Raw genomic sequence first — 13,042 nt, 5'->3', positions numbered from 1 at the left:
TGCTGAAACTCTAGTATATGCCTTCACGATTTCCTGTCTAGGTTATAGCAGTCACATATTGTACTGTAACCCCAGGTATGGAGTTTCTGGTTTGCCTTCTGTCCTCTTGATATGTTGATAGTAGAGCTTCCACTGTACTGTTTATATTGGTTTTATGTTACACAATTTTATGTTATTTTCACACCTAAGCTAATATAACAAATATAAAGCAGTTTTTGCATTGATGCTAGGTTTTTTTTTTGTGTGTGTGTGTGTGTGTGTGTGTGTGTGTGTGAAAAAGAGGGAAAATCGTTTAAATAAATAATTTAATAACAGAATTGTCCCAAAATATTTTTTTAAATAAATAAAAAATATATATACATTACCAGTCATAATTAAGATGTTTTCAAAGTTTTAGTATCTTCAATTAATCAAGTAGTATCTTAAATGAACAAAACTGCATTTGTTTGATCAAAAATACAGTACAAATAGTAATATTGTGAAATATTATTACAATTTAAAATAACCATTTTAATACAATATATTTTTAAAAGGTAATTAATTCCTGTGATGTCAATTTTCAGCAGCCATTGACATTAAATCATTCTAATATGCTCATGCGGTGCTCAAGATTTCTTATTTCTTTTTATCACAGTTGAAAACAGCTTTTGCTGCTTAATATTTTGTGAGAAAAATAAAAAATACTGTTTTTACTGTATTTTTTTATCAAATAAATGCAACCTGGGTGAGAATAAGAGTTTTCAACATTGATCATTTTTTCTTGAGCATCAAATCAGCATATTAGAATGATTTCTAACGGATCATGTGACACTGAAGACTGGAGTAATGATTGCATGGTTAAATACTTAAAAATATTTTAAATTGTAATAATATTTCACGATATTACCATTTTTTACTGTATTTTTGGAGCCTTGGTGAGCAATAAGATGACTGTAACACAAAAACAAACACACAAACATCTTGAGAAATGACAAGCAGCCGAGTGAGAAGCGCTGTCAGGGTGACCGTCCACCCACCCACTGTCAGACCTCAGAGATCTGACCTCTCCCCACTCCACACGCATGTCACTCCAGTGCAGAAATGAACGTGGCCACCTGAGTTTATCTGAGCAGAAAATTGAATTTATTTCGCTGCATGGCTCCTTGACTTTCCTCTTGGTAGCAGCGTCACTGCTCTCTTCCCCAGGGAGGTCGCAGGGAGAAGTTGAAGCCAGTAAGGTGCTGTCAGTTCTGATGACCCCAAAAATGATACACTCTCCTGCTTATCCTGGTATTGCAAGTCAAACGAAGAGAACTGAGTTTATTTCTTAAGCCTACATCAGGCAAAATGATGCAATCTCACCTCAAAGTTCCAGTAATAATGGTGGTGAGGTTGATAAATTGCTGCTGGTGATGACTGTTGCATTTGCGGTGAAACTTTCTCTGCATTCCATTCTGCGGAAATGTTATTGAGTGGCTTCTATCCGTTGTACTGTTAAACTTCATTGATAACGCTGCCGTGAAGAGGGGAATAATGCGTTGCAGGGCTCCAGACTGCGACTAAAACGATCGCATTTGCGACCAAAAATATTAATTAGTATTTGCTGAGGACTGGACTGGCGACTATATATATTTACATGTTATAACTTGAAAGTTTGCATGTAATGCATTTTTTCCTGATTGTTTTGCGATCACATCTTTTGTTATGTTCGCGTATTAAACTGAGACGATGCGCAACAAAGTTTCATCAAAGTCTTAAACAGTCCTCATCTCTGCAGCGCTGACGCACACCTGCTAAACGCAGCTCAGTTGTGCAGCGCGAGAGAGATCGAAATGACAGAGACGTGCGAAGTGAAAGTGCAGAAAAGCAGCGTGCACAACTTCAACAAACTACAACAGGTAAAGCTGTCAGCTGTGTGGATATTGGCAATATCATTAACAATTCTCGTTTAGAATCATTAATAATATGGCTTCTTCTTATCAAGATCTTAGTCTATGTTGTGTTCTTTTAATGCGTGAACTTCATATTATTTGAAGCGCATTGCCATCCAGTAATCGCAAAAAGCTTTGTGCTTTGTTACTTTTTAATAAACAAAGTACCAGCTTTAAAATGATTCCAAATTCATAACGAAATTCAAACAATAAATACAGTTTTGGCGCTCTTTAATGGGGCAGGCGCGATCGTTTTAGCGCCTCAGTTCAAGCGGCAAGTGAACCCATTTAATCCTTCTCTTATTATAGTACATAATGAACATGAATTAACATCAAAAGGTAGGCTATTTTATAAGACAGCCTACAGTACAACTTACTGAACTGTTTCAAACTGCTGAAAACGTGTATAGCGTAATACCTCAAAATAACCATTTGGTGTCCATAAGCTCATCAGTCAGCTAGAAAAATAACTATAAAGAGGAGCATTTTGCTATATTTATGTGCTATTGCATATCAATATTTTTACTTAACCTGTTGTCTACATGATTCAGCTCCTCCTATAAAATTGCATTTTACTAATTAAGAAAAACAGACTGAAAGTGTGAAAGACATACACTCTTAGGCCCAATCCCAATTCTGTTTTATAGAATCTCTCTCTCTCTCACACACAGCGGTGGAGGACTTGGGGGGGACTAGCCCCCCTCAATGTCTAAGGTGGTTATCGCCCTGATCAGACATGAATAATGTTGTGGCACTATCGTGCAGTCTATAATGATATGACATTAGTTAGCAAATATTAGCGATTTTTTGCAAACATTTCTTTGAGTAACATGACCGTAAATATAAACTCACGATTGAATGTAACATAAAACAAATGATTACTGTTCGTTAAAATCTTTATTAATGGCAAAAATGCTTACATTTATATGTCTTTTTGTTCGCTCGGGCAGCCATGTTGCCCCTGAAGCCGGTTTACGCTGAGATAATTCATACCCCTTCGTTTGAAGTGTAGTCCCGAAAAATCTTAGTTTTTCCCCTTCCCCTACCCCTCCAACCAAAAGAGAATTGAGACACCCCTAACCCTTCGGAAAGGGGAAGGGCTAAGGGGTAGAATTGAGATTGGGCCTTAAAAATAAAGGTGATTAAAAAGGTTCTTCACAGCGATGCCACAGAAGAACCATTTTTGGTTCCACAAAGAATAATTCAGTCAAAGGTTCTTAAAAGAACCATCTCTTTCTCAACTTTTTATAATCTAAAGAACCTTCTTTCGCCACAAAGAACCTTTTGTGAAACGTAAAGTTTCTTCAAGATGTTAAAGGTTCTTTATGAAACCATTTAGACAAAAAAGGTTCTTCTATGGCATCATGAAGCACCTTTATTTTTAAGAGTGTATGACAACATTTACAGGATGCATTTAGGAGGAGCCCAAACTACACTCAGTGGCCAAGTAATGCTTATGGTCCATGATTGGTACAGATTCTGTTTAATGAACAATTCTTTCTGACTGTATATTTCAAGTTGGAAAAGACATTTAGTTCCCACTTTAAGTGAACCTTAGTTCTCAGGTCATCTACAAGATGGATTAAAATGCTGACATAAGCACATGACAGTATGATTGAAATGTTAAAATGTAAAAAAAATAATTAAAATAATAATAAAATAAATAAAACACGTTTATTCTGTCTATTTGGCGCCTACGTTTTTTTCTTATAGGAGCCCAATGGCTCCTTATCGCCCTCTCTCTCGCTCTCCAATTGGCAATATTTGAGAAAAGGGTTTAGCGATTTACAATTATTGGGGGGACTAGCCCCCCTCAATGTCTACGGTGGTTATCGCCCTGATCAGACATGAATATATGTTGTGGCACTATCGTGCAGTCTATAATGATATGACATTAGTTAGCAAATATTAGCGATTTTTTGCAAACATTTCTTTGAGTAACATGACCGTAAATATAAACTCACGATTGAATGTAACATAAAACAAATGATTACTGTTCGTTAAAATCTTTATTAATGGCAAAAATGCTTACATTTATATGTCTTTTTGTTCGCTCGGGCAGCCATGTTGCCCCTGAAGCCGGTTTACGCTGAGATAATTCATACCCCTTCGTTTGAAGTGTGGTCCCGAAAAATCTTAGTTTTTCCCCTTCCCCTACCCCTCCAACCAAAAGAGAATTGAGACACCCCTAACCCTTCGGAAAGGGGAAGGGCTAAGGGGTAGAATTGAGATTGGGCCTTAAAAATAAAGGTGATTAAAAAGGTTCTTCACAGCGATGCCACAGAAGAACCATTTTTGGTTCCACAAAGAATAATTCAGTCAAAGGTTCTTAAAAGAACCATCTCTTTCTCAACTTTTTATAATCTAAAGAACCTTCTTTCGCCACAAAGAACCTTTTGTGAAACGTAAAGTTTCTTCAAGATGTTAAAGGTTCTTTATGAAACCATTTAGACAAAAAAGGTTCTTCTATGGCATCATGAAGCACCTTTATTTTTAAGAGTGTATGACAACATTTACAGGATGCATTTAGGAGGAGCCCAAACTACACTCAGTGGCCAAGTAATGCTTATGGTCCATGATTGGTACAGATTCTGTTTAATGAACAATTCTTTCTGACTGTATATTTCAAGTTGGAAAAGACATTTAGTTCCCACTTTAAGTGAACCTTAGTTCTCAGGTCATCTACAAGATGGATTAAAATGCTGACATAAGCACATGACAGTATGATTGAAATGTTAAAATGTAAAAAAAATAATTAAAATAATAATAAAATAAATAAAACACGTTTATTCTGTCTATTTGGCGCCTACGTTTTTTTCTTATAGGAGCCCAATGGCTCCTTACTCGATTTTTTTGTCTGGAGCCCTGCGTTGAGAAGGATTGGAGCTCAGTCATGACATTGACATTTCCCAAACTATGAGAAAAAGCATCTATTGTCTCCTTGGTTCATTAGCTGGAACAAAACGTCCAGGTCTGGTGAATCACCGCTGAATGCAAAATGACTGAGCAATGACTTAACACAAGATTCACATTACTCTGCAAGATTGCCATAAATGAGATATATGAGGGATGGGGGGATTCTTAATAACTAGTTCAATCAATAAATATAAATACATTTTTATTTCATTTTATAAATATATTAAATAAATAAATTAATTCATTCATTCTTTGCTGGCCTTGAAAACAGACCTGTAAATTATAAGTAATCATGAAGTCTTTAAAAAGTGCATGTTAATTCAATAGTCTTAATAATAGTAAAAGTATCAATATAACAGGAGACTGTGAGGAAGGAATGACACATAATTGTAAAATATTGTCTGTAGCCTGACAGTCGATATTTGAGTATCAGAGCTGATATATAGGCCTAGGCATTCTACATCCATCATCTTGAATCATAGTTTTCCAACCTTGTCAGACAGAAACTTGCCTACTTTATCTACAATTACATGCAGCCTAAGAATCCATTAAACTGAATATTAGCTCAATATGTAAAAAAAACCCGCTGTAAACACCTAAATTGGGGAAAAAAAGATTGGGGCAATCAAATGAAATTTATATCCAATTAAAAGAGGTTGAATAACAATAGAAAGATAAATACCATATCTTTCAAACAGATTATATTCAAGACTCAAAAATACTTTAAAGATATTTAAGAGAGAGATGTTTGTGCACATACTCTCATCCAGAGATTTCTAGTTATTGGAAAATGTGGCTAATATTTAAGCAAGACAGAATTGGGACACTTCTTCTCCTTATTGTCTTTTCAAGTAACAAACAGGTAATCATGCACGTCTTTAGTCAGCTGACTCAGCTGCTTTCCCAGCATTGCTTGCTTCATATTTTATTGGTATTTTGGTAGTGTTGACACCACATGCTGCTCATTTCTCATGCAAATGTGTATTTATTAAACGGCAGTTTAAACTAAATATACATAAACAGTACATTCAAAATCTAATATTGCAGTGAATTGAATTTGCATATAAACAGTCATTAGTAAATTATTTTAAACGAATATGACCACTTTAAAATAGTGACACAGAAGGACTATCATCTCAGGAGAGGGTATGTATAAAGACTGATGGAGAATGAAGGCCAGAACGTCAGGAATGTTTCCGAAGAGCCAAATCACAACCGGATGATTAAAATTTAAGCTCCACCGGATGATCATAATGGCAGCAAGTTCACGGTTACACAATGTCCCATTTAATAGGGGCAAAAGGTCCTACTTGGAGTCCTATGGATCCAAACAGAACATTACAACAGCCCACCCAGACCATTCGATCTGAGCGGGAGGTATCGTGCTTGCAAATGAACAAACAGTTTGCGGACACACACGTGCGCACAAACAAACAGATGAGCTATTTACTCACCAAGTACCACTGCTGTGCAAACTTCGGATCGGCCGGCTCATAGTAAATATCCCTCTTCTTTCTTTGTTTCACCACCTGCTGTTCCGCCCACATTACCTTGAGAAACAAACAAACAGTCAGAGACATATGAGAAGTAATTGTGTCCAAGGTTTGCTTTCCATCAGATCGAGAATGAGTGATTTTTTTATGAAAATCAATGGATCATTAGCAGCAATAATAACAGACCCAAATCTGTGTGATGCATTTAAACATGGGTAAAAATATGTGAAACTCCATTCAAAAAGCATTTATCTTCTGTAACGTGACATATTTGTGTGAAACAATATTCAGTTTCACTAATTATATGAAAACTGAATTATAAGAATGTAGGGCAGGATTTGACTTTATTGCTTAATATAATTTTTCCCAGACCATGAAGCCTTGGTAATGTCAGCAGAAATGTAAGAAAGTTAATGCATTTTGACGAAAGAATTATAACAAGTAATGATGAAATTTGCACAGTAGATTATAGTAAATATGGTCGATTTTGATTTCATGCTCTGACGAAAGCTGCTGACGGACACACACTGTCTTGTTTTCTGTCTCCTCACAATCCTCCTCCACTCAACTCAAAGACAGAGAGGTCTGTTGAAAGAGGGGAAGCTGTTTCTCTAGGGCAGCGACTGTTGCAGCGGGGCAGAAAACGCAGATGGTGGCAGATTACGTGATTGACGGCTCAGCGCTGCTCATGTCAGAGCTCACTGCTCACGGTCTAGAATGACTTTTAGTGGATGAAATGGACAGACATGTGACAGGAAAGTGAAGTGAGTGGCCAGAAGAAGAATGACGGGCCAGCTGGGATGTTCACAGCCGTGAAGAACAACCAAGACTCATTTGACCCACCACTCAACGGCCCTCAAGGTCATGCTGTCATGACGAAATTTACCAGCAAATCATCATATACTTGACAGCAATGCACTATATATCTGCTTTATTTGGATAAATTAGTTAATAATCAACCTATTCTTTTGTGTACTGACAGATGTTCAAAGTTTAGGTCATGTTGTCAGAGGTTTTTTGTTTGACTTGATTGACAAACTCAAATATTTCCCACAACACTTTAGTTAAGCATTACTGTAAATTTTGCTTATATTGGGTTTGGGTATTTATTCACTCTCCTAACCCCAAGTTTAAAACTTTGGCATTTAAACCACACCATTTGTGCTAGGTATGAAATGATCTTTGAAAAGTTGAAACAAAATAAAATTTCAAATAAAAAAGTTCATAAAATAAAATAAAATTCAGCTTCAGATATTAACTTATTTCAAGTTTTGAAGTAGAATTGTTTTGTTTTTTTAAAGATTCTTTGTGGTAAGATCTTTTTGAACATGCAAGATAAGGCTCAAAACCCACTGATGTTATCACTGGAATTCAAGAAAACGCATGAAAAACTAAAAAGAAAAAAAGTGCTGGATAGGAATTCACATTAAGATCTGAGGCTATCTGCTTGGCAACTTATTGGGGATAGACATGTCGTCTAAACATTACATCACTTTTCCCACTGCTGATTAATTAGCAAGAGTAATATGGTAATTTAAAAAAGTAGTACACACAAGCACTTCTAACTTTTAAAGATTGACCTGATCTGAAATTAAGCTCAATTAGAGCCAGTACTCTGTTGGCAAAGCAATGCATAATGAATAACCTCATGACTGATGTTGCTTCATCTATGACAGCTCTGATGTTTTGACTTGAGCCAAATGTGTTTTAAAGAAAATATTAACGCTGCCAAAGGACTAAGAAATAGGAAATGGATTTCTGAAGCTATGAAGACAGACTGAGTGATACAGAACAGAGAGTTTTGATAAAATCTCGACTATAAATGGAGTCCGGATGGAACTGATCTGGAATATCTTAACTTCTACTCTGGAAATACAGATAATAAAGTCAGTTGCTTAAATCACATTTGCAGAAAACATTTACCCATCGAGATTAATTACTTGGTATATATAATTTATGAGAATTACATGACATACAGAATAATGTGAAATTTGCACACATGTTGTTTATTAGAAAAATCAATGCAAAAGAATGCATGAAGACTGCATAGTATAAAAGTAATTTGCATTCCAAATTTGCCAACAGTCACTATTGTTCGTGATAAAACACGGCTCAAAGGCTGCGCTTTCTGAAGCTGAGGAGAGCGAAAAAATTCAACAACAGGAAGCGGAGCAGGGCAGTCAGGGGAAATGCCACTGAGACACGCTGAGAGTGCAGGCAACAGGACCGACACACTTTACAAGGGGCAACATCTTCACACAACTGCAGGCTTCATTTCACTAGGAGTGATTTCCTTCACAGTAATAGCCATTTCTATCATCAAAATGACCAGAAGTCAATCATTTTAAATGAGAGTCAACCTTCTGCAGCCATCGGAGCGATAGTGACCATTGATGATCCTGCAAAGTTAAACAGAGGTCAATCTTTTCATCTAAATGAGCAGAAATATGAAGCGACCACAACTGCAAAGGAATCCCACGAGGGCCATCAATATAGGGCTGAGAAACTAAATTTGAATTTTTCACTGAAATATTTTAATGATGTCCAAATTAAAAAAAAAGGACATTTCAGTTAGATTAAAACACAATTGAACACCAAATTTTGAAATGAGAAGTCCACAAGATGGCGCAAAAAAAAAAATGACTGAGTTATATTGGTTACCTCAAAGAACAAATATGGCTGTTAAAGTGCATTTATTTTTAAACTAAAATGACTACAATTATTAAATCAAATTCTCAGGCCAGGTCCAGTGTTAATATTCACACCATTATTTAGTCCTAGTTTGTCTTTTGACGAAAACATCCTTTAAATTTAGTCAATATTTTTCAGTATTTATTCACTTTAATCAACTTTATTTTGACCCAAATAGCATTTAATGTTATAGGTATATTACACTGAATATTATTTTAATTGATGGGCATTACAAAATAAACCAAATATTCACATATTTTATATAGAATTAATTCAAACATAAATCAACAAAAAAACAGAAAACTGCTCGTTTTGAAACCCTGATCTCATGAAATACTAATGTTACTAAAAGAGCACACTACTGTAATAATGATTTATTTAATGCTTCAGTGATTAACATTTCAGTGTGTTTCTTTCTTTCACAATGTGACTTTCCATGAGCACAGTTAGCTTCATGATGCATTTGTATCATTTTGTGCAGAAACAAGTTGTAATATTATGTTTATGTTGTGTATTTGTCTAATTAACTTCTTAAGGGTACAGGATCAGTTTGGAGGAATTAATTAAACTGCTAGTAAAGCACTTCAGTTTACCGGTGTTCAGTAAGTGGTGCAATTACAATATTGACTATTATTGGATTATACTAGAACTAGAATTATACTAGAAATTATACTAGAAGGAAATACTAGAACTGTCCTTCTAAATTTTTAATCAACAGTATGTTTTAATAAAAATGGTTGCTAGTGCTTGCTACACATCTTAAATTTGAATGCACAGTTTTTGCATTCTTATTTGCATTTTTATCTTAAATACGCAGATGGAATTTTAATTGGACAGTTCTACAGCTCACAATTTAATATTTCCTGATTTTCAGTTTGCCTAATCATAACAGTTCGACAATCATTGGAGAACCAAAGGGTGTTGGTTCACTTGGCGAGTGGGTATTAACTAGAGCCCGACCGATATGGGTTTTTTGGGGCCGATACCGATACCGATATTAGGGAATAAAAAAAGGCCGATACCGATATATCGGCCGATATTCTTTGTGTATATTATAGTATGGTACCAGTCAACAGTTTGGACACTTTCCCATTCGTGTGTCCAAACATTTGACTGGTACTATATATAGAATACAGTATATTCATATACAGAATATATATACATAAACACATTTTTTGCAATGATCACTCAAATGTGGTGATCAAACACTTATAATGACGTGACAGAGATATGTAATGATGGGCTTCTCTAACTAGCAGAAGACAGCAACTGGTTTTAAACTCCAGTTGCGCAGATGGGGCACGTTGTAACGTTACAATGTGCTATTCTATGACATTAGCGATGTAATTTACACTATTTACTTTAATGAATTTTTATGAGAAACAACAAGAAACAGGTGAATAAACACTGACAGTCAATGTTTAATGTTTAGAAATTATTATTTCAAGACATGTAAAGCATTTTTGCTCATTTATATGGGCCGTCCCAAGCATGGTTGCAATGTGTTCATTGTCAAACTCCAAAATCAGATTATTTTTAATTCTTAAAAAACGCCATTCTTTTATTTGAAAAAAATAAAATAAAAATAAATATATATATATTAATTTGATCATATAAGATTTTAAGCTGTCATATGGTCAAGTTACAACGTGCCCCTCAGATGTTACAATGTGTTCCACCTACGGGGCATGTTGTCACAATTCACTTCCATTTTTTGAGGGTAAATAAAGAAAAACGTATACACTGTAATTATGAAACAAAGCGACATATGTACTAGACAAGTGTAAAATTACTATGGATAAAAAATATATATATTCTGAACCCCATGTGTGTACGTTCCCTTGGAACTGGAATCATGGCGGAATTTCATGTGAAGTCCACTTCGCAGGGCACTTACGGTCGAATAAGACAACGCGTGAATGAACAAGAGACCTCCTTACTGAAGGGAAAGTGTTGACTGGTGTCACCTATCTCGCAAACGCGCCAGCGGATCTCCACCAAATTTGGGGGATCCCTTCAGCTCGAGGAGTCCTCTCGAACGCCACCCTCCGCGCGTCGGTAGCCCCCCGGAATCGCTAGATCGGTCGGCGCCGGACCGCGAATTTAACCACCCGTAACTCCCGAAGCCCAGGGGCTATCAACCGATATATCGGCGACAGGCTCATATCGGCCGATAATATCGGCAAAACGATATATCGGTCGGGCTCTAGTATTAACAGCCACAATGACAAAATCATCTATAGTTTTATGAAAAGCAACTGACGAATGAGAAATACAAAAACGCGAAGCAAGGTCGCAGTAGCAAGAGTATAGTACAGGCTAGAAGTAAAAAAAATGACAGACATTTTTTTCAATATATAAATATGCACAGGCTAAGTAATAGTGACAAACTACAGTTTTTAGTTTTTTTTTTTTTTTCAAATATACAGCATGTGACTTTGAAATGATACCTGACAGATGGCAAAGGTGAACAACAATAAAAAATAGCAACTATGACTTCCAGTCTATACTTAGAAGTGAAAAAAAAAGCCTCCAGCATATCTGATGCAATTCCCAAAAGACTGATGTCTTTGACAACGCATCCAATGCATGAAATGTAAGAGAACAACTAGCACCATTGTAACTCAAGGACTAATCATTTTGCACTCACGAACAAAAGCAACTTTCTGGAAAAGAATATGAGATGGACAAATGAGTCAAACCAGGCTCTGTGCGATGACTCTCTGCCATTGTGTTGGCACCCACCTAGGTTCACTATTCACACACCTCATCACAACTGAACACCAGACAATGGAGTGTTTTTCCCATCTCGAGGGAAGTCGCTCTGCTCCCGGAGGCCATTCGCACTGGTGGAGCGTGGCGCTGCAGCCATGTTACAAGATGGACTTTTTAACCCCCTCTAGAAAGTGAGTAATGGGCCATACAGGTCCAGTCGATGATTTCCATTAAGGGGGTTTCTAGCAGTCCTCTGGCATTAAAATTGCAGGGTTTGTGTTTCACGGCCACTCAGAACTCACCATCTGGACCGGGGAAGTCGGTGAGCAACAAATACTTAGGCTATAGTGTGAATGAATGCAGATGTCAGGTCGACACATAGTGAGAAATGCAACTTTAAACGCTCGTATTTCAAAACTGTGACAAGAGAAACCGGAAGAGTTTTATTTGGTGTTCTTAAGAGCAACGTACACATGGGAGGAAACTGAGGAGTTTTGATATATACGTTTCACGAGAACAGCGTGTGAGGATGAGAACTCAAAGATACACAACGTTCAGAGGAGACAAGTCAAACATCGGAACATAAGCCAGCAAAGTTTCTAGAAACAATCTCTGGACAAATGCCCTCAATCCTTTAGAAGATCAGATGGAAAAAAAATAGACAGGAGAGAGTGCTGCAGAGTGTCGTGTGAAATAATAACAAAGATGAACGACTTGAAAATTGAGTGTGCCTGGTGCTTCGTTACGTTCCCAACAGCGATGGGGTCTTTAGTTGGAGTCCCTGAAAAAACAAGGTCTTTGAAGAACCAGAGAAACTTAAAGGGGCATGAAACCCCCTGTTTCAGCACCAGTTAGTTCTCACCACAATTTTGAAAAATGCTACAAAAGTGGGGGTGGTGCGCTGCAGAGTGGAAGGGGAAGAGTGGAGACGGGCAACACAGCTTTGGTTTGTTTCACAGTTTCATTTCAACCCCATTGAGTTAAAAACACTAATAAACTCACAACCATTTGCATTTGCACTCTGCATCGAAAACATATATGAACGCGCTGTTGCACCTCTAATAACTATTGAGGCTTATTTAGGGGTGTTTATATAAGCCTTTTGATTGGTTGCATCCGGGAAGACGAAAATAGTGCAAAAAAGCTCAAAATTAACCAGTTTTCTCCAACAATTAAAATTAACGGAAGCATTATCTTCTATGATGTGCAACACAAACACCTCTGTTAAAATCCAGTGGCGGCTCGTGGGTTTTAAAATAGAGGAGGCACACTAATTGTATTGGTCTGGGATCCCTGCCGATTATTATTATTATTATT

The 13,042-nt window shown here is 36.6% G+C and overlaps 1 protein-coding gene across 1 annotated transcript in view; it reads right to left on the bottom strand.

The window, feature by feature from the left end:
* The window catches only part of furina (furin (paired basic amino acid cleaving enzyme) a), a 96,491-nt gene that overhangs the window by 40,779 nt on the left and 42,670 nt on the right, over positions 1–13,042 (bottom strand). The window contains exon 3 of the mRNA XM_016452244.1: positions 6,281–6,376. Within this exon, the coding sequence (XP_016307730.1) occupies positions 6,281–6,376 (96 nt within the window). The remainder of the gene's footprint in view (positions 1–6,280; positions 6,377–13,042) is intronic.

This window comes from Sinocyclocheilus anshuiensis, unplaced genomic scaffold (assembly GCF_001515605.1).
Source record: "Sinocyclocheilus anshuiensis isolate Anshui unplaced genomic scaffold, SAMN03320099.WGS_v1.1 scaffold579, whole genome shotgun sequence".
In the NCBI taxonomy this organism is placed as follows: Eukaryota; Metazoa; Chordata; class Actinopteri; order Cypriniformes; family Cyprinidae; genus Sinocyclocheilus; species Sinocyclocheilus anshuiensis.
Note: the sequence above shows the minus strand (reverse complement) of the source record. Positions and strands in the feature narration are given on the sequence as shown.